Source organism: Diabrotica undecimpunctata, chromosome 7 (assembly GCF_040954645.1).
Source record: "Diabrotica undecimpunctata isolate CICGRU chromosome 7, icDiaUnde3, whole genome shotgun sequence".
Lineage (NCBI taxonomy): Eukaryota > Metazoa > Arthropoda > Insecta > Coleoptera > Chrysomelidae > Diabrotica > Diabrotica undecimpunctata.
Window position 1 is genome coordinate 156,814,470 of NC_092809.1, and position 26,080 is coordinate 156,840,549.

Consider the following 26,080-nt stretch of genomic DNA (forward strand, 5'->3'; position numbering starts at 1 on the left):
GCCTACAGGACTGTATCTGCGGCGGCCTTGTGGACTATCACGGGTTGTGTTCCTCTGCATGTGTTAGCAGTAGAAAACAGGCATCTCTATGAGAGAAGGGAGCATTTGACAACAGCTATAAAAAAAAAAGAAAGGGTAAGATCAATGGAAAGATGGCAAGAAGAGGGGAACAACAAGGAAGATGTTGCACAGTGGACCAAGATGCTGATCCCGAGCCGAAGGGACTGGGTAGATTGTCTGTTTTAGGGCGTATGTTCATAGGTTCAGAAAGACAGATACAGATAAATGCCTATACTGCGAATATTCCGACATTGTTACTCACACAATGCTGGAGTGTAATAGATGTACAGTGGAGAGAAACACAATGTATAAAGAAATAGGTATGAACCCTGTGACTGTAAGAGATGATCGTAAAGATGACGGGAAATACGGAGGGATGGAATAGTGTTCACAATTACATCCAAGCAGTCATTAAAAAGAAAGAAGAAGAGAAACACCAACCGGGCCAACGACAGAGATAAGTTCTAATTACTACTTTAATGGGAATAAGCCGCAATTGAAGGTTAAAATAAGTTTATTGACGTTTGAATCTTTGATCCTTGATCTTGCACTGATAACTTGTTTATACTCCAACAATTAATAGAAAAAAGAATAGCAGTTGGTACCGAAGTACCTCTAGCCTTAATCGACCTAGAAAACGCGTATGACACAATTCCAAGACTTAAATTGGGCAAGCTTTACAGCTACTTGACATTAGTCCATACCTTTTAGGAATAATCACAGAATTATACAGGGATAACACTACTTAGCTAAAAATCGGAAATAGGCTATCTCAGCCAATAAAAGTAACTAAAGGGCTAAAACAAGGATGCAGTATGTCACCCGTACTGTTTAATTTATATATTGAGGCAGCCCTCCAAAATTGGAAAAACCACTGCCAGTTAATGCGAATCCACATAGGAAATGACGTACTGTTCTCCCTGAACTTTGCGGATAACCAAGTCGTCCTAGCTCAAGATTCTTATGAACTAGAATTTATGATAAAGCGTCTATACAGAGAATATGTAAAATGGAGTTTAAAAGTCAGCATGGAGAAAACAGAATATTTAGTTATCAATTCAGATGCAAGGTTTGAAGTGTTGATCGTCGAGGACGTGGAAATCAAACAAGTGGAAAAATTTAAATATTTAGGTGCACTCATTTCTAAGAACGGCTTGGGAGAAACCGAAATTAAACACCGAATTAATCAGGGACGTAAAATTGTAGGATATCTGAACTCCTTATGGTGAGATCGCAACATTTCTAAAAGGAACAAAAAAAGAATAGGGCAAACCATGGTTGAATCAGTTCTTTGTTATGGCTCCGAAGTATGGACAATTAATACACACCTTAAGAGAAGATTGTTGGCAGTTGAAATGGATTATTTGAGAAGAAGTGATAGAACATCAAGGCAGGAAAGGAAGACCAACGAATCTATAAGAAATAACATGAATGCTACAGAAACGGTCATTGACAGAATAGAAAGAAGAGGCTCAAAATGGTTTGGACACCTATTGAGAATGCCTGACGAACGTTGGCCCCAAAAACTTCACAAATGGAAGCCCACTGGAAGAAGAAAAGGAGGTAGAACTCGACGCTCATGGAATGATGGAATTAGAAGAGCGATGGAATCGAGAGGTTTGGAGGAGGAGCATGCCTTGGACCGGCAGGATTGGCGGAGGAGAACGGGAATACGGCGATAGCCGTTTCCAAAATGTATTGCATTTACAAGTTGGATTAATGTCAAACGTCAATAAACTTATTTTAACCTTCAATTGTGACTTATTCTCATTAAAATGGTAATTACTTTAAAATACCACAAGAAAATAGCTTCAGAACAATAGATAAGATCTAGATAAGAGAAGGGAGTGTTCCAAAAATGTCGTCATCCTTACAGCGGCCACCCCACTTTCAGAGTACGGTACGTGCGACAGTCAAATGCGCACGAGTAAGAGAGGGTGGTTTTAGTTGGTAGGCAGGATAATAGATACCTGAATCTTTGGCACTGCTATCTTTAGTACTTTAAATTAAACTAAAACCCAAATTTTAGGGACTCAAAATGTAGGTAGCATAAAAAAATTTAAACCCCCCCCCCCAGACAAATTCTGGGTGCGCCACTGCCCGGACTAATATTATAATGTTGTAATTTTCATATTAACATATCCTTAAAGTAAAGTTGGTAGGCAGGATAATAGATACCTGAATCTTTGGCACTGGTATCTTTAGTACTTTAAATTAAACTAAAACCCCAAATTTTAGGGACTCCAAATGGAGGTAGCATAAAAAAATTTAAACCCCCCCCCCCGACAAATTCCGGGTGCGCCACTGCCCGGACTAATATTATAATGTTGTAATTTTTATATTAACATATCCTTAAAGTAAATAGATTTTTTATGAACTTTGTTTGCACCGCAATGGTGTACATTTTGAAGATGTCATTTATAATAGAGACTCATTTCACAAAATTAAAAATTAACCCACTTGGCCGCTGTTTTATAGGCAACAGCCATGCTTTGGCTGAAAAGATATGAAGGTAAATTTTTGTCCTACGGAACTTCAAATTCTGATTATTCTAAGTGCTCTGCATTATTAATATGTGATATAAGCGTTTGTGTGTGTGAGAGAGTTCTTGTGTATTGTGTTGTGTGTTGCATATGTATTTTGTATGATTAAAGACGATGTCCAGGAAGGCGAATTCAACGTGGTTCAACACAACAACCACAAATCTTTCCTCTGATAAAGAAAAGTTCCATGATAGTGTTGGCATGATTATTGCCACCGTATCCGTGGGGGCCATAGCTCAGTGGCTAGGTACTGGCTTACCAAGCCGTACAGCCCGGGTACGAACCCTACACCAAAAATTTTTCAATTTCTAATTTAACTGAGCCGCAATCGTGCTTCAGAGAGTCTGTAAAGCCGTCGGTCCCTGCAAGCTCGATCGGTTATAACAGCAAAAGGCTTCTGAGAAAAAAAAAAGAGAAAAAAATAGCCACTGTCTGAAAACGGCATACGAAAAGCCAAGGAAGACACTAGTTACGAACCACAATTTTTATAGGTTTTTTAGTTTATATACCTATCTTTACTATTATTCATAAATGAAAAAAATATAAATAATATTCAAAATATATTTTTAATTGCAGTGTTCTCCACTTATTCCCCTGGTCGGGTATTATTGACGAGAACCAAGAGTTGAGTACTTCCTTCAGAGTTCCAGACTTAAAATCAGGAAGGATGATCAGGCTATTAACACAGCTATCACCAAAGGAAGAGGAGATGTTTAGAAATATGGTTAGGAGATTTAATACCATTGTAAAAGTAAGTAGTACATGAAATCCAACAATTCAAAGTTTCAGTAAGCACAGATTTGCGCCCGACACTGTTTCATTGCTTCGATTTAGTTCAACCTTTATTTCATAATTCAGTTCCGTTTCTTTTGAAAGTCTTATTAAGACTTCTTCATTCGTGACTCTGTATAAGTAAGATATTCTCAGGGTTCTTCTATAAAGCCATATCTCGAAAACTTCGACTTTTGTCATAATCGTTTTTATTCAGAGTACCTAAGAATCACTATGGTGCGGTAAACGTACAGTTTTGTTTAGATGCTGATCTTGTGGTTGTGAAAAACCCTTATCATTTCGGCCGAAAGCTGCACTGGTACACCTTAGTTGACACTAAATGTCTTTATCAATGTTCGCATCTTTAGAAAAATTGCTGCCGAGATAAGAAAAGTGATCAGTATTTTTAAGACTTTCCCCATTAATACCTTCTAAACCAAAATATCTAATTATTGTAATTTTCGTAGGCAGCACAGGAAATGGATGTTAGGATAATGGTTGATGCAGAACAAACATATTTCCAACCAGCAATTACCCGAATTACTTTGGAATATATGAGAAAGTACAACAAACAAAAAGCGATAGTATTTAATACCTACCAATGCTATTTGAAAAATGCGTTTGATGAAGTTTCAACTGATTTGGAACAAGCAAAACGTCAAGACTTCTATTTTGGAGCTAAACTCGTCCGGGGAGCATATCTCGAACAGGTAAGTTTGCTTATGTTTTCATAATACATACTATTTTGGATGATTACCATCACCATTAGTAATAACTTAAAATCTGAAAACATTATGTTACTACTACAAAATTGATTTTTCTTCACCTTTGGTGAAGAAAAGGTTGCTCTTACGATAAACACACTGCTATGTGAGGGTCGATTCGATTGGTACTAATGAAACATTTGAAGGGTCCGTTAGTAAAACATGTTAAGTAACATTATCTATTGTTCTGAAGCTATTTTCTTGTGGCATTTTAAATTAATTACTATTTAACTGGGAATAAGCCACAATTAAAGATTAAAATACGTTTATTGACGTTTTAATTTCCACTTCGGAAATCGTTCTCAAAATACAAACATTAGTTTGTATTTTGAGAACGATTTCCGAAGTGGAAATTAAAACGTCAATAAACGTATTTTAATCTTTAATTGTGGCTTATTCCCAGTTAAATAGTAATTAACATTATCTAAGATTTAAATTTTCAAAATTGGGTATTTGACTCATAGATGTCACTACCTCACATCGTCAAAATCTGTTAACTGTCAAGTATTATGTGTTTTGCATGTAAAACCTGTGAACTGCAGTGAGCACACTATAAGTGTACTTAACAACTTGCCTGTTTTATTTTGTTTTTTGTTTAAAAATGTCGAAAAATAGTGATGTTTCTTCAGCAGAAGAGCGCTTTGAGGGCTCAGACTCAGTTTTTAGGTTAAGATTCTAACACTACATGTAAAATCTGTTAAGTGATGGCGGATACCACGTTTTACTTGCTATTAGTGATATTTATTTATTATGTTAGTAAAATCTGTTAAGTGATATGATACATATAACATGTTTTACTTGCAGGAATAGCTAGTCATATTACTTAATCCTTAATCATCATCATTACTGGCTCGACAACCCTTTTTGGGTCTTGGCCTGTTCTAGGATTCTTCTCCATTCCGATCTGTTTCGTGCTTTTCTCCAGTTTTTTATTTTTAAGGTTGTTATATCATTTTCTATTTGTTCTAAGTATCTCAGTTTCGGTCTTCCTCTTGTTCTTTTTCCTACTGGCATCTGTTTGAATATTTTGTTTGGTATTTCGCCTTCTTCCATTCTTTCTACATGTCCTATCCAACGCAGCCGTCCTATTTTGATGAATGTTATAATATCCGGATCCTGGTATATTTTGTATAGTTCAGAGTTGTATCGTCTTCGCCATATTCCGTTTTCTTTTGTGCCCTTATATATGTGTTGCAAGATTTTTCTTTCGAAGGTGGCTAACAACGTTTCCTCTCTTTTAGTAAGTGTCCAGGTTTCTGAGCCATATGTGAGTACCGGTCTTATTAGAGTTTTATATATTTGGCATTTTGTCTTTCTTGCGACGTTATCTGATCTTAGGTGTCTAATTAAGCCATGGTAACATTTATTTGCAATAAATATTCGCCTCTTCACTTCCTCCGTAACGTTATTATCAGACGTGACTAGGGATCCCAAGTATATAAAGTTTTTTACCTCCTCTATTTTGTATTCTCCTATTGTTATATTTTGTGGCTGCCTTATTTCTGCGTTTTTTCTTACCTGCATATATTTTGTTTTGGTCTGATTGATTTTAAGACCACTATTTTGTGCAGCTCGTTCTATTTGGTTGTATGCCTCTATCATTTCTCTTCTTGATCTTGCGATTATGTCAACATCATCTGCAAATGCTAGTAGTATTTACTTAGTAAATATATATATTACTTAGTACTTGACATTATTTCTCACGTACTAAATTTACATTTTTTTAGAATATTAATGTAAAGAAGGGAAGAAAAAGAAAGATACAGGTAAACAGACAAAAGAAAACAAAAATATTAAAAGATTCTGGAGAGAAATATAAAAAATACAGAGGAAGTGGTGATGAAGTAAGCAAAAAAGCTGTTGGGCTTCCATGTACATGTAAAAGAAAATGTTGAGATAGTATCAGCAGATGAGCGATTTAAAATATTTTCTAAGTTCTGGCAGCTCTCAAGCTATGATATACAAAATACTTATCTATTCGGATGTATGCATAGAAACAATATAAAACGAAAGACCAGCAAAAGGGATACGAGGAGGACTTCTACTTTTGAATACTCTATTCAATCAAACAACAAAAATTTTAATGTTTGCAAAAATGCATTTACTTCTTTGCATGGAATCGGTAGAGGTCGAGTGGAATATATTGTGAGTAAGCTTAAGATGTCTTCGACCATATTATGCGAAATGAATCCAGATATTCTCTCCTTCAAGCCATCCTGCAAGGAAAAATCTTTGGAAAACGAGGTCCAGGAAGAAGAAGAACATCTTGGTTAAAGAACCTCAGAATCTGGTTCAATACAACATCTGTGCAGCTTTTCCGCGCTGCTGCAGATAAGATAAAGATCGCCATGATGATCGCCAACATTTGTAACGGATAGGCACAACAATAAGAAGAAGGAGTTTAAGAAGGGTGTTATTTTTCCTGAAAAAGACCGCAGAGGTAGATATGGAAACCAAAAAAGGAATATACTCTTTACCTCGATATGAAAGCCATTGCAGCCGACCTGATAACACGGATAAAGAGTATAGGAGCCTTGGTTACAATATTGAAATATTATATGAAAAGTAGATAGAAAATCATCGAGCACAAAACATTTTAATTTATTTCTTCAGACATGTTCAGAAGAATTTTTACAGAGGACTATAATATTTCTTTTAAAACTCCTAAATCTGACACTTGTGCAAAGTGCAATGAGTTCCAAATTACTATAAACCATTCTAAAGAAATTGGTTATAATGAAAAACTTAAGGAATTAGAAACTTCTAAAGAGTTACACTTAAAGAAAGCAAAAGCTGCAAGAGAAGTTCTTGAAAAGGCAGTGGAAGAGTCTGAAGAAAATGACGTACATGTGCTACACCTAAATTAACCACCTGTCCATGTTTTTATAAAAAAAAACTTTGGTGTTATAATTTGAGTGTCCATTGCTGCAACAAGCCAGAATATGACTACTTTTTCCTTTGGGACGAATCCATTGCTAAACGAGGATCCGATGAAATTGCTAGTTGCTTAAAGAAATATTTTGATAAGTTTGATGTTTGTGGTGACACACTTTATGCTGTATCTGATAACTGCTGTGGTTAAAACAAGAATTGGACTATCTTAGGATTTTAACTACAACTCCTCTCATCTAAAAGTTTTAAAAAAATAATTCACGTTTTTCCACAAGTAGGGCACACCATGCTACCTAGTAATAGAGATTTTGCATTAGTGGAAAAATTTGCAAAAGCTAAGAATGCAGTGTATTCTCCTAGTGAATGGGAAGAAGAATAAATCCATACTACATAAAAAAAAAATTATTTTGAAATTGAATTTGTAAACTATGTTTAATTTTTCAGGAACGAGCCAGGGCAGCCGCAATGGACTATCCTGATCCAACCAATCCAGATTACGAAGCTACATCCGAGATGTATCATAAAACCCTTTCAGAATGTTTGAGGAGGATAAAGGCCTTCAAGCAAAAAGGAGAAGACAAGAAAATTGCTATAATGGTAGCTTCTCACAATGAAGATACCGTGCGATTTGCTATTAGAAAAATGGAGGAATATGGGGTGGAACCCAAAGATAAAGTGATATGTTTTGGACAATTGTTTGCTATGTGTGATTATATTACTTTCCCATTAGGTAAGGTTTTCTAAAAATAATGTTAAATTTTTGATATTCTAAAAAAAAAGATACTTAGGCAAGAAATAGAAGATCGTAGGATACGCTGCGATGCTATTTAGGATTTAGTTGACATATTAGATAAGCTTTATATTCAACGTCTGTTGGGAGACAAGTAGAGTAACAATCAGTCAAAATGGAATGCGCTTAAATCAGTTGTGTTCTTTTTCTTTGTATAAAAAACGGATGTGGCAGTCCAGAGGGACTGCCGGTAGAAGTTATACTTCTATACACGCGTTCGCCGTTAAAAATTTATATAGGAGTCAATCTGCACAATCATTACATATGTAATGCTATAGGTAAGAGAGAGCAGAAAGAGAAAAAGAATTAGTTATATAGGTATATGGTGCATCGTTTGCTGTATATAAACATTTGACCTGTAACATACTCTGCAGTAAAGTTCATTGTTTATTTTGTTATTAATATAAAAATTACAATACAATAAATACACTGCAACATAATTCAATATAATAATACAATATAAATTAAAATGTAATATTCATAAGTATTTAAAACTGCCAATATACATAACTTACTTTACGAAGATAAAAATAAAAAACCAACAACTCGGATTATGTTGTAAATTTTCATTTTATTTTAAAATTTATGTTTTTTGCGTATATTACATATATTTAATAAGATTAACGTGAGATTTTTAAATATTTCAAAAATAAAAAAGGAAATTCATAATTGGGATTCGAACTCACAACCACCAGCGTATGAACCAAACACGTAAAGGATTTGCCAATTAGACATGACACTAACGGATTTCAAAATTGACAGTTCTCGGTAAAACAGTGATTATTTTGAAATACAAAAGCCTAAAATAATTATAAACGTTTAATTTTAAATAATACAAAACATATCACATAAATTATAATATTAATACATATTGTATTATATATAATATTATATATATATATACAATATTATATATAATATATATAATAAATATATATACAAAAGGAACATTTTTATTCTCGAGAGAGGAAGAGAGAGAAAATATATCTTCTGTCTCTCTCTTACTCATTATCTTACATATGTAATGGTTTCACAGATTCACTCTCATGCAAATTTCCAACGCCGACCGTGCGTATAGAAGTATAACTTCAAAAATCATGGGCATCCGTTAATGGGAGCATCCTGTTAACGGTAATAAATTCCAGACAGGACAGTCCAGAAAAGTTCTATATTGAATAACAGCGGGGACAGAATGCATCCCTGTCTGACGCTTTTTTAAATGTAACATTTATCAGCCACTCTTTCATCGATTAGAACCACTGCTTTCAATACAAGTTTTCTATGATACACAGATATATACCATCGATTCCTGAGGTTTTAAATTTATTCAAAAGTGCTGTATTCATTCGAAAGCATTTCATAATCGATTAAAGCCACAGATCTTTACGTCTGTCGTGGCACTTTTGGAGAAAAGACAAAAAATGTCTCACGGGGCAAGATGTATCTCTTTAAGAGAAACTGAGTTTCATCCAGGTCCCTATAGCGTTACTTATTCTTCCATATACTGTGTGAAGAAAAATCTTTGCTGTGTAGCTTATTGTATTTCGCCATTCTCAGGTATTTCTCCAGTGGTATACAAATCGTTAACAAACTTAACCGGAATGCTGATATGTTCTTCTTTCTTGGCTCTACAACTCAATCTTCGCCGCGTTTACTATTTTACTCCGGTCTTGCCGGCCTTATGCAGCAATCTCCCATTGTTGCACCCCTATCTTACGTAGATCACTCGTTACTGCATCTTTCCATCTTTTTCTTGGGCGACCAATTGACCTTCTTTCATTGGACCTGTCCCAGAAGGTTGTATTTAGTAATTTAGTATTAAATAGTCTTTCATCATTCGATCTCAGTACGTGTCCTGTCCATCTTATCCGATTTGCCTTAATGTATGATTTCTCCATAGAGTAGATAGATAGATAGATTTAGAGAGGTTGCCTTTTGGTCTATACCACTGCGACCTTTTCAGATCTATTGTGCACCTCTAGTCATAGATAACATTCTCTAGCCTAACCCTTTTTAAAAAGTCTAATAGCTTCGAGACTGTACCTTCCATGTAGCTATTTGCCCGTGGATTTTCTTCTCTTAATGCAAAGAATCGCACATTTACCAGACTGTCACACTGACATAGAATGTGCTCTGCGGTTTCTTCTTCGAGGTGACAGAATCTGCACAGGTCATCATCTGATAATCCCATCAACTTCAAGTGCCTATTCAGCTTACAGTTCCCTGTTAGAATACCTTTTTCCATCCATTTTATTTTAAATCTATTTTATATTAAATAATGATAAACAGTAACACAATTAATATGTGGTGGAAGTCCCATTAATATCAATACAACTTTGCAATACAATTATCTTCTGGTCATAGATAGCGCTGATATCCTTATGTTATATTCAACAAAGCTCCTCCCATGCATAGTTCAATTATTATACTCCGTGACCTTGGGTTTCTTTCATTCGAACAATTCTACTCGTATGCACCGGGCAATTGTCATGTTGTAAGAAGAATTGGTTATTGAGGAATCTCTGAATCACAGATGGTAACATTATGATGTCAAGAATATGTTTGTAATATAATCCTATTTATTTTTCTTCTATATGAGAACAAACGCTCGGGACTCCAGCACTTATCCACTTATCTATCCCCATACGTTTACCGAGAATCCTCCACTATTTCTTAATTGATGAGTATACCGTTTATTAAACCTATGATTTCTGGGCCTATAAACTCTTATTCGACCATTGCTATATGATTTTGAATGACACTTTTCATCGGAAAATGCAATGTTAGACTAAAAGTTGTCTTCACGGTTAAGCATTTTTCAACGAATTCATTTCAAAATGCAACTCGTCTCCTCTTGTGATCCTCAGTCAAAAATGTTTCCTTTGCACAATTTATCAATTCACTTGCTTCAATCCTTCCACGTGCAGTATGAATTCTGCCCGGAAACGCTGTCTTTTCGGACAAAAGGAGCTTCTCTCAGATAATCTAGTAACACCTCATCTTGTTGCTCTGTAGAGACCGTCTGTCCTCCGTGCTATAGAGTGAAAATGATCCCATCTTTGTTTGATTTTCCATATGCACATTATGGCTCACGTTCAAATCTGCAGCAACTTGTCTTAGTGACCAAGCTTCTTCAAATTAGTTTCGCAATTGTTCTTGATTTTTTGCGCCATTCAAATGTATTCTAGGCATTTTAGACGTGTTTAATAGCTTTTTATTTTATATTTCAATACGCACGAAATTACTTGACAAGCACTTTGACATTTAGCAAATCCGTACGACACTGCGATTACACTATTACCTACAATGTAAAAATGAAGGTGTAAACCATTCAGTGACCTCAGCTCTACATGTTAATGATCTCTTTTAAAATTATGTTACAAAATAAGGCATGTTCGCCATTTTTATGTAGTAAAATCAACAAGTAGTTAACGGTAAAAGAGTAAAAACTTTGTTTTTATAAAATTTGTTTCGATTGCCAACTGTAACGTTTTTATTTTTTAACAGGCGAGTTTAAATTTTTATATTTTTAGGTCAATCTGGATATTCATCTTACAAATACATCCCCTACGGACCCGTAAAAGAAGTATTACCGTATTTATCTCGAAGAGCTCACGAAAATAAAGGCGTATTAAAGAAAATTAAGAAAGAAAAGAAATTACTTGCAAGCGAAATTCTCCGGCGCTTATCTAGAGGTCAATTATGGTATACACCTAAAGGAAATTATGTTCCCATATAAACACTAGGTAAAATAGTTTATTTTTAATCGTAATATTTCTTATTTAACTTCAATGGATTTCCGAGTATAATTTACATTTCCAAATTTTTCAACTAACTTGTTAACACTATATATTAACATACGATATTACATATACTTATCTACATAAGACAATTTTAATTTTCACTTTGTCTCGGTAAATTTTTTAGATACATAAATTTCACCGTAACCCTACAAAATGGTCACTTTGTCCTGCGAGGTGGGGCAAACTAACTGGTCATGAGATGGCCACTTTGCCCGATATAAAATACAAAATTTAGACTGAATTTGTATACTAATAGAAAGTGTATTTTCAAAATAGAAACATTATTGCCATCGTAGAAAAAGAAAGTTTCACACCGAGTTTATTTACAAACGTCACAAAGAAAGTCATTGTCTTCTTCTTCACACCCAGCACAAGCTTCATGTGCCCATCGTAAACAGCCCGAACACTTTATCCATCCTTCAAGTCCCCGCAGAAAAGGCAATCAGTATCACTTACGTCACTGTTCGAGTCATTAAATAAAGCACGCTCTTTGCTTCCCTCATTCCTCTTGTTACTCTGCTTTCCTTTTTTCAGTTCCAGCTTTATTTCCTTAAGCCTTTCCTTTTCTTCTTTTTCTGCTTTTGCGGCTACTATTTCCATCTTGAAAGGGCTTGAGGCCAAAACTGCAGCTGTTCCTTTTTTTCGTTTGATAATATTTGCTTTAGGGATTGGAACAATATCCTGTGGGCTTACAGCAAAAGTATAGTGTCCCTTGCCCTTGGAGTTGCTGATTAAATCACATTTCACAAAAATCACTGTTTCGCTAGCTAACTCAGGATGTTTTTATAAAATTTTGATGAATTTAAGTTTGCCGATCTTGTAAGCTGCTGATGTGTCGCATCCTGAAAAAGCATGAAGAAACAGCTAATTCTCTGCCATAGATACGACGTCGTATGACGCCATGTCGACATGTATAAAATTTTATGGATAGTGTAATTGACCCACCCTTTTGAAGGTTTAAAAAATACATTGGACTGCTTTCTTTTTAATGCCGTTAGCAAGACAAGAATAAGACCAGTGCTAACATATGGTTCAGAAACTTGGACACTAACAGAGAATGACCAAGAATTACTCAAACGTTTTGAGCGAAAAATGCTAAGACGAATATATGGAGGCATAAAAGAACAAGGTTTGTGGCGCAGGTGTTACAATTTTGAGTTGTATAGAAGATTTGGAGAACCCGACGTTGTAAAATTCATTAAGGTAGCACGCCTCAAATGGATAGGTCATATAATCAGACGAGAGGAAGATGCCATAGTCAGAAAAGTTTTTGACCGAAGAGGGCCGATCGGACAACGAAGAAGAGGAAGACCGAGACAACCTAGAAAATGATTTGAAGTCTATCGGAATTAGAGCATGGAGAAGTGTTGCCAGAGACAGGGGCGAATGGAGGATTGTTCTGAAGAAGGCTTTGGCTCATAAAGAGCTATAACGCCACTGATGATGATGATGAGCAAGACAAGAATGCCAATGTCCTCTGCTGCGATAGTCGCAGAATCATAGGATTGGGATGCAAAATGCCCAGAACGGATGATGACTATCTTCATCTGATTCAGCCTATATCTTCACTTTTTTCTTCTAAGTAAGCAAAAACAAACTTCATGGCATTTTAAATGTTATTTTTACGCTTATCATGTTTATTTTTGGGAGTGCAATTGCTTGCTACATCGTCGATCAGATAGCCAAGCGGGCTAGGCGGCCGATTCTCATTCGTTTCACTGTCGAATGGTTCAGTGGATGTGGGTTCGAGCCCCAGCTCGGTGTACAGAAAAATAGAAAGGCTAACGCAGCAATTTAAAATTCTAAAACGAATCTGCGGCTTAGACTAGAATATGCTGGTGTCTGATCGGCCTATGGTGGAGCAGTACGGCAAGAGATAAGGGCTTGCGGCTCGGTGATACTCCTCCATAGATCCCTACCGGAAGGGCGTGGCGCCTAAATACCGGTATATATATAAAGTAGCACAACTCTTATCTTTTTTTATCTCCAAATTTGACCGAAAATATCCCTTTCACTTACGAGTGCACATTTTTATATATATATATATATATATATATATATATATATATATATATATATATATATATATATATATATATATTCTTCTTCTTCTTAGTCGTTAACCTAATGATCGTGATATCATGAAGCTATTAGCTAAATTTCCCAATGTTCCTCCACGTTTTTCTATCTTCTGCCATTCTAGCACATTCTGACAATGGAGCGCCAATGGTAGCAACAATATGGTCCGTGTATCGTGTGGGAGATCTACCTATATTTCTTTTGCCTTCTACTTTTCCCTGGATGGTAAGTTTTTCAAGACCATTTCTTCGAAGCACATGTCCAAAATAGCTTATTATTTGTTCTGATATTTGTGTTCTTAGTCTTTTCTTTATGTTTAGCTGGTCCAGTATGGATTCATTTGTTCTTCGGGCCACCCATGGTATTCTCAGCATTGTCTTTCTCAGTAAGGGTCCAGCATTCCGATGCATAAGTGAAAACTGGAAAAACTAGACTTCTTACTAGTCTCATTTTTGTATCGGTAGTTATTTCATGGCTTTTCCAAATTTTTAATTTTGCCATAGCGTTTTTTGCGATTGCAGACCGCCGCTTTATTTCTTCAGTACAGCCTCCTTTGTTGGTTATTAATGAGCCCAGATACACAAATTTATCTACAACAGCGATATTGTTTATCATGACCAGATGATTTTGATTGTTGTTAGCTCTGTCAATTATCATTATTCTCGTTTTATCTCTGTTTATTTTAAGGCCCATCGTTAAGCTTACGTCTTCTATCCGTTGTAGCAGGTGTTCGTATATATATATATATATATATATATATATATATATATATATATATATATATATATATATATATATAATATATATATACTCGCGATCATAAAATCCGGGTCACATGTTTTTGAGAATTGTTGCGGTTTCCTTTGTAACAAAGAATTCCAATAGTGCCAATTTCGCGGTAAAGTGCACACTTCCCAAAATGAACGCTACCTGTAACTCCGCTTGTTTTAAATGTCTAGTTTGTGCTTCGACTTTCTGTTCAAATGCAACGGACAAACGTTTATTATTGCCACCATTAGTGTTTATTAGTGCCATTATTAGGTTGCCATTAAAATGCCTTTAACTGTTGAAACGGCACACATTTTTGCACTTGTGGAAGACGGTCACACTAAACGGCAAGTCGCAAGAACTGTTGGCGTAAGCCTTTCTACGGTTCAACGAGTGCTTCAACGCTTTCAGGAGGCAAGTTTGCTAACCAGGCGACCTGGCTCTGGACGAAGAACAACGACCACGGCACTAGATGACCGTTTCCTTGTGTTTCAGTCTTTACGAAACCGGACCTCAACAGGGGTTATGCATCAAAATCGTCTAGAGGAAGTACGAAATCGCAATTTTAGTGTTGCAACAGTCAGAAGAAGACTTCGTTCTTCTTGACTATCTTCTCGGGTAATGGATAGAGGACCGCCTCTTCGCCGGGTGCCTCGAGTTGCATGACTAGCTTTTGCTCAACAATACGCGCGTTGGGGAATTAACGATTGTAGTAAAGTGTTATTCTCAGATGAGTCCCGTTTCTGCCTAACTGGATCCGATGGACGTGTAAGAGTTTGGAGGAGAACCGGTGAACGATTTTCACAAGCTTGCATTGCTCCAAGAATGCCATTTGGTGGAGGCTCGGTCATGGCTTGGGGAGGTATATCTTCCGACTTCCACACAGAATTACCCTTCATCGAAAATGGGTCCTTAACTGCACGAAGGTACATTACGGAGATTCCGGAAGAACATGTTATGCCCAACATGGCAGGGCTTGGAGAAAACGCCGTTTTTATACAGGACAACGTGCGATCGCACGTTGCCAGGATCAGTATGTAATGTTTGGACGAAGTTGGAATTACGAGGGTAGCCTGGCCAGCTAGGTCTCCGGACCTGAATCCCATCGAACATCTCTGGGACGATTTGAAAAAACGTATTCAAACCCATATACCTCCTCCTAACAACGCATAGATGGCATTCCAAACATTGATGACAAATAAAAAATACATTAGCCAAAAAAAAAAGGTTATTACTGCACCAAAAGATATAATTGCTTGCTACAATCGTTATGATCCTTAGCTCCAACAACTACTAAGCTGGGAACATTGCCTATGTGATCAGCATGCCCTTTACCTCGTCGTTAGAACGTTTGCCGATAAGGTCCATAATGCTTTTTAGCATTATTAATTAGTAATTTCATTACGTATCTGTACAAGTAACAAAAAACAAAATTTGTTTAATTTACTAATGTTTGTATTTTGAGGACGATTTCCGAAGTGGAAATTGAACGTCAATAAACTTATTTTAACCTTCAGTTGTGGCTTATTCCCATTAAAATAATAATTTTTTTGGGTGTTTTTAATAAATAACATTCTTTGCTCAGAAATTGAGGTGGCTGCTTCTGTCCACCGACCACATAATTATTGTAAAACCAACGATATTCTAAGTTTTGTGATAGGGAAAAGTGTTGATAATAAATTATTAATAACATAAAATCGTTAAGAAAGGGCCTGCGTAGCGCAAGCGGTAGGATGCTTGCCTCGCATGCCGGTGGTCCGGAGTTCGAATCCTACCGCCGGCAAGAACAACTAGACATTTTTAAAAATGTCTATAGGCTCCAGGTCGACTCAGCCTGAATAAAATGAGTACCTTGGGTAAAACCAGGGGTAATAATAGGCGGTTGAGGCGTAGCACTGGCCATGTTACCTTCCTTGTATACCGTAGGCCCTAGATATAGCAGACTACCCTGCTATACTGCCAAAGCCGCGAAGCGGTATAAAACGGGAGACTATTATTATAAATCGTTAAGAAAATGAGAATTGTATGAATAAAAAAATATACATTAGAAAACTAAGCTTAATGTTTTGTCTTTATCGTATTTTTATGAGTATTCAAGAACCTCAACTTCTAGCGCTGTAAAACCCAATTAAATTAATGAAATTAAACAAATTTGTAGTGGGAATTATTTGTTAAAAAACTCTCTATAAAATTGCTCTAATGTCATGTTATTGTAAAATGACCAAAAGAAAGTTTGTCCAAAAATGTTCAGTTATTTTTGTTTATAATTTTTTTCTTTTCTATTTTACGTTCAAAAGTAATACAGATAAAGTTGTAGACAATTTAATTTTGTACAAATTAATAATGTTGATAAAATTGTCTGTAGGGTTGCTAGTTTACGAGTTACAGCGCCAAAACCCTTTGCATCCCTTTCTCATGTTGGCAGCCGTGGGACAATAGTGGCGACCCCACCAACTGGAACTTTAGCTTATACTAACTAAAAATTGTGTCCTCAGAAAACTGCAACCCTAAATATAACTTTTCAATGGACTAATTGGATGTACAGTAGTTTTGTATCTTTGCCTTGATATGTTTTTATTAATAGTTTTTTTTTTCTTTCAGATCTCAAACACAGCAACCATAAAACTACTATGGTGGTTTTACCTAGTTTTGCGACTTACCTACCCGTTTTGTAGATAACTAGTTGACAGACAAATAAAGCTAATGTCGTTACAGAAAAATCTGCGTGACCAATTCCAAAAATTTAACATCAATTGGCCTAAGTGTAAAATAAACAGTCCCTATATTTTTACAAGCATGTAAATATAAAGAAATAAAGGTCATTTTTAATACTGTCTGATAACGGAAAGAAAAGACTGTGTTTGATAATATTTTCAAATGTCATTGCCTTAAAATATATAACGAAGGAATGTTTTAAGCCATGATTTCAAATCAAAACATTTTATTAAAACAGATCAATTGATAAATGATCTGTTTTTAGGGTATCTTATGATTGAGGGAACCTCGTTTGTTGATTTGCTGATTTTTATTTCTAATTCTAATTTATAGTTAGAAATAAAAATAATTTTAGTTTATATCATTTTGCACATATTTATTAGGATTGTGATTTTTGTGTTGAGGTTTATTGATGATTATTGTAAAGAAAGGACTTAAATGTCTAATTTGTTTTTAACTACGTTAACTATTTGTTTATCTGTATAATACCGTTGTGAAGTAGATATATTTTTTTTATTTTGACTAATGAAAAAACACATTTTAATATAGATGAGTGTTTGGTGATATTACTGTTGATTAATGTTTAAAGTTAAAATTTTATTTGGTTTCCAGTAACAGAATTTGAGGAGTAATTTGGCAACAAGTTACGAAAAAAGCAAAAGTAAATTAAGTTTAAAAACCTTTCACATGTCAAAATTAGAAAAAGTAGATTCGTTAAGTTCCTTACAGCAGAGTTTCCCAAATGGTGGGTCGCGACCCGGTACCGGGCCACGAAAGCAAAATGCCGGGTCCGTTCGGCTCGCCGTTTCACATCTTGCGTTTTAAGGCCGCGCTCTGACTGACGCCACCGCTTTTATTTTAACCTCCCACTACCACATTCACAAAATTACAAATTTTCAAGCAGTACTTGGAATTAAAGCACCAGGAATACAGAAGTAAGCCAATAGATTTTTTTATTAATAAAAAGAGAAAATTAATAGCTAACAAAAAGACTGTGTCTTTGAATTTTTCTCAGAACGCTCAATCTGAAAACCTTGTACTGGCTTCTTATGCTGAAACCGGTTATCCCCACACAATTGCCGAGAAATTAATAGTTCCAGCAATGAAACTGGTAGCATCTCGGATATGTGATAAAAAGCAGGAAAAGCAAGTGAATTCGCTGGCTCTATCAAATAACACAGTGAAGCGTAGGATTGTAGAGATGACAGATAATATTGAAGAAACTATTATAGGTCACTTAAAGGAGTGTAAACTATTTTTCCTTGCAAGTTGATAAACGTACAGACATATCAGATAATGCTAATATAATGTGTTTTGTGAGATACGATATTAAAAATACTATTCACGAAGAATTTGTATTTTGTAAATTTATCAACAAGAACAACGGCTGAAGATGCGATGGAGCACCAGCAATGGTAGGCGCTCGTACTGGACTTTTTTTGAGAATCAAAGCCGTAGCACTAGAATGTGTTTGGGTGCATTGTAGCATTCACAGATAGGTTTTAGCTGTCAAAAAAAATGCCACTGCTTTTAACCGAATCTTTGCAAGAGTGTGTAAAACATAAAATCTCGTCCACTGAACTCAAGAGTGTTCTCTGCTTTATGCAAAGAAATGGGAAGTGAACATGAACATCTCCTTTTACACTGCGAAGTGCGTTGGTTATCAAAAGGAAATGCTTTAAAAAGACTTTTAAAGCATTTAAAAAATTTTTAATATTCTTAGAACAAAGTCCACCAACGGCTAGGGATGCAATATTTATTTCAATTTATAGACAAGAGAATGTGGAAGCTGCAATAAAAAACTTAATTTGTGGATACGTCGCGCCGAAGCAGGAAATTACAAAGCTAACAGAAATACAAAAAGAGGATAACATGAATTCATTGTCGAATAAAGATTTTAGCTGCTTTCAAGGAACACCTGCTAGGACTGGAGGCAAATCTGAAGGAATATTTTCCCTCCATCCGCAGCAACAAAGCATGGATAAGGAATCCGCTTACAATGGACGTAGAATCCGAGACAAGACTTCCGGATTTAGATATTGAGTCAGTAATTGAACTATCGTGTGATAGGGCACTCAAAGACATATTTAACAAAATACCACTGATAGATTTTTGGCCGTCTTGCCGCCAGGAGTACCCAGGTTTAGCGGAAAAAGCGATAAAGTTTCTAATTCCTTTTAGTTACGACCTGTAAATGTTAGGCAGGGTTTTCAACACTGGTTTTCCTCAAAATTAATTATAGGAACTTTTCCCCCAAACGTGAAGTTTTTAGTTAACCAGAAACAACTGCATACTTCTCATTAAAAAAGTATTTGATTTTTATTTTATTTTATTACATTTCTGTTTGAGCTAATAGTTCTTTATTAAAATACATAAAACTATAATAAATATTTAAGTATGTTTTCTTGTACACACACACCAGGGTATGAAAAAAAATTAGTGGGTCACGAAGGATAAGCACCAAAATAACCGGGTCGCGTAAAAATAAGTTTGGGAAACGCTGCCTCACAGTATTAAATAGGTATTGCTCGACATAATTTATTAATAATTGTTACAATTTAATATGTTTTATATTCCCAACGTGTTAGTTATAAATCTGTATTTTTAATTGTTTTGTTAAATTTTAGAAAATGACAAATAATTATGTTTTTTGGTACGAACAATAACAGCTATTTAACTGTAATACAAGACATCGTTGCGGTGAGACCAAAATAGTGTATTTCATGTGTGAATTTCAATTAACACGTAAAGTGCCATGGGGGACACATGCTGTCCGACAGGTCAGTTCCCACTTCTAGCCGTGCCACAAACTGCGTTTGTTAGACAGATCCGTTCAAGAGATGTAAGCGGTGAGAGTATGTATTGGACAATATGGGCCATTAATTGGTTTGGATGTCAGAGAATTTTACGATAGATTTGAAGAAGGATTTTCTACAATTAAAAAAATTAAATATTTTAGCATTTCAGAAATCTTTATTTTGAGGTAGATGTATGTTTTTTAAAATAACAAGGTAAACAATAAGATTTCGAACACTTATTGCAATACAGTTTTGTTTTTGGCAACTGTTCTTCCCGATTTTATTGAGAGTTCTGCGTAAACAGGATCGCCTTTTTTCGGATGCTGTCAGACAAAAAAAATCTTTTTTGTTTAAAAAATATTAGTTTTTAAATAAAATGAGTTATTCTTATGTTTAAAATAATAAAAAAGTTTCAAATAAATTAAAAAACTTAGCCGGCCAATATGGACAGTTTAATATGATTTCCATTGCGGCACTTTACGTGTTAAAATTCATTTTTGTGTAATAACCAATTTTTTGTATTTTGGGTATTAGTGATACTTTAATGATAAAAATTAATTGTTTGCTCGCTAAGATAATATAATCAACGGTGACTAAAACGTAATAAATTAAAATAGAATATCTATATTAAAAGTAAACGTTAATGATGTCTGTATAATTAAAACTTTTATACCATACATTACTAACGTGGTTAGTATGGAGAAACAAGGGATCTCCAAGTGAAATGAAGAATAATGCTATATTTATAGGTAACTTAAATATAATCGTCACACAAGGTTAAGGTATATATCAAAAATGAAAGCTCTAAAGCAGCGGATCAATTTCGGCATATCTTCAAATTATGCTAGTAGGCTATTTACGAGAAAATCGAAAAAGTCACTTATACAACTAAGTAACCTAAAAAAAATTATATCGAGTGTATATACTAACATTCATTTAACATTCTAATTGCCAATTCTATAAGGGATTTCATTTAAAAACACTATTCTCTAGTTTTTTTTTTATAAAAACATAATATCAATTTTAAAGTTGTCCTGATATATTCTTTAAAATTTTAATAAAGTATTATTTGAGATATTCATTTGGTTTTTAGTACTCAAAATGCTACTCTTTAAAAAACAGACAACTTTTCGACAACTTTAAATGCTACAACTGTATTTTAAAAAGTCTGCAAAATTGTCGCTAAAAGAATTCTATTATGATGGAACTGTCAACTAAATAGTTAATGAACGCAAATATATCTGCAATACCTTTATTATTTTTTTTTGCATTACTTACTTAAAAGATTTTTTTTTATTTTCGCGTGAACCGTTCACTAGCAAAATGGTAGAAAACACCGAAATTGTTAAAAACTAATTGCGCGCTTTCATTGGACACATACCTTGACCTGGACTGACGCCTGTTTATTTTGCTTTAAGTATAGTTTAATATTCCATACGTTTTTCATCAATTCGGAATATGTACGTTAGAGTAAAACTCTCTAGTAATAAAATAAAACTTCTCGAAACATTAGTTTCTTCACGTTCATATATGAAAACTATAGTTTTGTTGAGTTGCAACATCTTGTAATAATGTTATCGTACTGGAAAGTGGAGAACTCATGAGGACTTGTTCAGCAGTGGATCCAAATAGGCTAAAGAAGAAGAATACATACTACGATTTAGAAAATTCCCTGGCAACAGCCAAATTGACAGCTAAATTTGAAATTTTGACAACTAAATATTCACTCTACGGATTTTCAAGCCAATCATATTTTCTGATGGCTCTTGATTGTCAAAACAAATAAACAAACATAAACTACTCGGCTAATTTTGACAATTACAAGGGTGCAGGGAATAAAGGCGCAATGTCACTATTAGTACATTTTTCAGAAAACTACATTTTCTATTTTTTTATTTTGTAATATTTAACTTGTATGATCCTAAAACTCCTTTTTTTTAACAGGTTGCTAAACAATTTAGTAAAATATGTTATATAACAGTATAAGTGTTAATTATATTAATTTAATAAAAAATAATTTAAATTAATAAAAAAAAATGTTACTGCTTGGGCACAAAAATAAGCTAAACAAGGCCTTTATTATCTTTTATTATAATTAAAAAACAATGTACTTAAGAAGAATACTTATTTACTGATGTAAAGATTCAAAGTAATTCTGAGCTTTTTTGGAACAAAATGCATAAGAGACACTACATCTTCAAATTTTTCTCTAGAAAGAGGTAGCAGCTGCTGATGAGATGCTAAAGGTAACTGGAGTGTTATTGGTTTTTTTTTGCCCTTTGGAATCACTGTATTTGAAACGAAATTTCCATAGTACGTTGTATAATCAAATGGGGAGATTTTTGTTCAATTTTCAAAACTTTTATAGGTTTATAGGTCATTTTATAGGTCCAGGATTTCAGCATATTTTGGTCAACTTCAATCACATCAAAAGGAAAGGGTTTTTTTCTTGAATTCCGGAAAACTTCAGCCCATTCCTTTGTCAATTCAACTCTTGATTTTTGATTTATAATCCTCATATTTTTATCTGTTTCCATGTATGAATGCCCTCTCATTGGAAAAATCATAGGTATGGTCTTAAGTCTCTTCTCTATGTGAACAAGATGATATAGAAATCTTGCAACTGTATAGTTTTTATTTTGGCCCCCGCAAAAATCTGCGAATATAAGCTAGCAACTCTTTAACTGAAGGATCAAGGAAATTATGGACGAAATGGTGAAGGAGAGAAGACACATCGTCTGCGCCTTTTTTCCCTATTGTCTGTGGGTATATATAAAAAACACTTTTATTGGAGGCTAGTACGTGTATGTTGAACGTAAATACAGATAATTGTCTTTTGTAATAGAGATCATTTGAGACTTAGATGGGCTGGACACATTGCTAGGATGTCAGATCACGAATACACGAAGAGATTAACATTTTCAAAACCAGAGGGCACAAGAAGCAGAGGACGACCACGAATGAGATGGATTGATGATGTGGAAGAAGACCTACAGATTCTAGGGGTTAGAAGATGGAGGGAAGTTGCCAGGAATCGACAGGAGTGGCGACTTCTTTGTGAGCAGGCCAAGATCCACAACGGATTGTCGAGCCACTTATGATGATGAATAGACATCATTTGTTAAAATGTTAGGCACTGGCAAGTTTTTTTGGTAGTCGATGCAAATGCTTTCGATTTTTTCATTGGTTTTGCATAACCTTTTCATTTGCCGTGTTTTCTTGTAAAAAGCTTCTGCTTTCATTTTATGAAGTTTGCTTGCAGTGTAAAAGTTTTTCATCTGTTTTTCCAGAACAAGGATTGATTCGCTTGCAGTGAGGGGGGGCAAGTTACTTTTTTCTTTCTTGAGTGATTTTAGCTTTGCAACGTATTCATCACACGTACTGCAACTATCTGTTCAGGGGTACCCGAATGAACTATTAAACTTATTCGTAAATAAAGTTCTGTAAGATTCGTAAGAAATGGGGGCCTCTTTGTACATTTCCATGTACATCTGCCACATTTTTTTAACGTTTAATTCCTCAGATAGGTACACTTTAGAAGAATCCCTTAAATTATAATGTGATTCTCTTCCTTTAAAGGAAGATGTGTTCCATCACAGCAGCAGTAACAGCCTCCGACAGCTTATGAGGGCGATTAGCGTGTTTACCTCTCTTGTTTGTAGGTGCCTATCCAGTTAATTTCAAAGATCGTTGCAATAACTCTAACTTCTTTCTTCCAATTCCATGAATAGACAGAAAAGCTTTAGCGCAGATAGGTACGTCAGTAGTAACTTCGTCGGCATTTTTCTGTGTCGGTCAAATCTTTTCTTGGCCTCCTTTGTTTAATTTGTAAAACTGTAATAAGACCACATAGGTATAAATTCTGTACATCCTCTGAGTTAAGTAAATTAAAACTGTATTATTGACTGTCTAGCGTCAGGTGATACAATTTCAAAGCAACGATATCTTTTGCACTTACAGTCGGTCCCTGTTACGTGACTGTAGTCGTAGCCTTTTACGAACCTAATTCATCCGCCCAGTTTTTTTCCGTTTTGTTGTGTTTTCTTGTTTAGGGTTCTCTAAACCATCACTACTACTGTCTATAAAGTCACTTGCATAAACTTTACTCATTTTTTTAATCAATAATTTAACGATATAGACTTAAATAAATTGCACACTGGTACGATGAATTCTTTAGTGCAACTAACAGCTCAAGAAAAGACAAGTTGTAGTCACAGTGGTGCCACACGAAAGTGACAATGCGCTTTCATTTCTAGAACGCATGGACTTTGCGCCTTTATCCCCAGACTACAGACTATTAAATATTTACTTGCGATTTTCTACTGACCTAACGCTTATATTCCCTGACGGAAGGCATTGATTTGAGCCTTTATAGTACTCCTAACATATAGCATTAAAATTTCGATTTTCGTAAAAGTTGACATTGTGCCTTTATTCACTGCACTGCATTATTATGACACACTTTCATTACCGAATTCGGTATTGTTTGGAAAATCTAAAAGGTAGTTGCCATAAAAATATATGTGTATGTAATCTAAATTGACATATATCGGAGGACTGTTACATCCAAATAGAAGGATCTCTGCACATTCGATAGCCAATATGAACGCCTACACGCTGCGTAGCGTATGGCACCCAAAGGATACCTGTAATGACCAAACTGCGAATATCAAACAATCTTTAGTCGATCGTGAAGCCGTTTACAATTGATTATATTTCATGTGATTTCGTTTTACTTGTGTTAAAATTAAATTTGTATAGAGGTGTTTTCCTTAAAAATACTTTTGTGGCACCACAATTATAGGATACCCTATTAAGTTCACGCAGACTAAAAGTTCATAGCGTATCTTAAAAAAATACATTTTGTACAGTAAAGTAACTATTGTGATTCATCTAGATGTACATTTTATGAAATTCCTGATTTTCATGATAATCTAGATTCATATTTAGCAAGCTACCTAGTTGGTAGTGCAGAGTAGGGATATTTTTTATTAATTGTAGAAACTATAAATTTTAATATGAATACAGTATAGTTTTAAAATCTGAGATTATATTAATTATAGACAAAAATGGGAAAACGGAAACATATGATTAATAATAATTGGAAAAATAACGTTTTTTTATATATATTATTGCTTAGTATGTTTCAACGGTAACTACTCATATGGGAATTTTACTGTATTCATTTTAAAATAAGCTTATAACGTATTTATTCGTTTTAGAATCCCTAATAAGGTTATCTTTTTGACCGTGGTTACAAATCAATTATAATTTTTATATTAGTAGTTTATAATCTTCTTCTGCTCATTACCCACAACAGATATTTAATTAGCCTGTGATTTTTAGATTTTCTTTTAAAAAGTGCTGAAAACCTACCGTCTATTAAGTTTAAGTTGTTTACTTTTGGTGTGTAAAAAATAAATTTAATAAAAGTTTTGTCTTGTTTTCTTTTATATTTAATTGCGTAAAAGTTTTAAAGTCTTTGGAGAATTATGGCTAGTATTGCTAGAGATACTGGTGTTAATACTTAGGAAAAATCTCAGGAAAGTAATATGAGAATAAAATGACCTGATGGTGGTCAAATGAAGTTGAGAAACAAGGGCGGCCCTCGAAGTTAATTATTTTACGCTCCTCGTAGTAGTAAAAGCCACATCAAATGTTCGCCTGAAACCGTCTGGGTGGTGTAGAATTTTGAAAAAAGTTTTACAGAGGATTTTTGTCCATTTTTTCCTATTCACTACAATGAACATCTCGAGACATCATCTTTTTGTTCACAACTTTTTGCTGCAACCTCGCACAAGTAAGTGTTTTATCTTATTTTGTAACACTATTGTAGCTTTCGTCTGAAGTTGTTAGAGAAATATATTCAGCCGCTAACCCAATGAACCACCTTTTCTATCTTTTCGATATATATATATATATATATATATATATATATATATATATATATATATATATATATATATATATATATATATATATATATTGTTATGAAATTAAAGCTCCTAAACAGTTTTTTTTTATGAATAGTATGAACATAAAACAAAATGACAATATTGAATATACCACATATATATTTAACTTAAACAATTGTATT

At 34.5% G+C, this 26,080-nt stretch overlaps 1 protein-coding gene across 2 annotated transcripts in view; it reads left to right on the forward strand.

Moving 5' to 3' along the window:
- The window catches only part of slgA (proline dehydrogenase slgA), a 135,190-nt gene extending 109,771 nt beyond the window's left edge, over window positions 1-25,419 (forward strand). For both annotated transcript variants that reach the window (XM_072538585.1, XM_072538586.1), the window contains 5 exons: window positions 3,180-3,354; window positions 3,842-4,084; window positions 7,475-7,760; window positions 11,354-11,566; window positions 17,072-25,419. In XM_072538585.1, coding sequence (XP_072394686.1) covers window positions 3,180-3,354; window positions 3,842-4,084; window positions 7,475-7,760; window positions 11,354-11,559 — 910 coding nt within the window. In that variant the 3' untranslated portion in view covers window positions 11,560-11,566; window positions 17,072-25,419. The remainder of the gene's footprint in view (window positions 1-3,179; window positions 3,355-3,841; window positions 4,085-7,474; window positions 7,761-11,353; window positions 11,567-17,071) is intronic.
- Window positions 25,420-26,080: the final 661 nt, after the last annotated feature.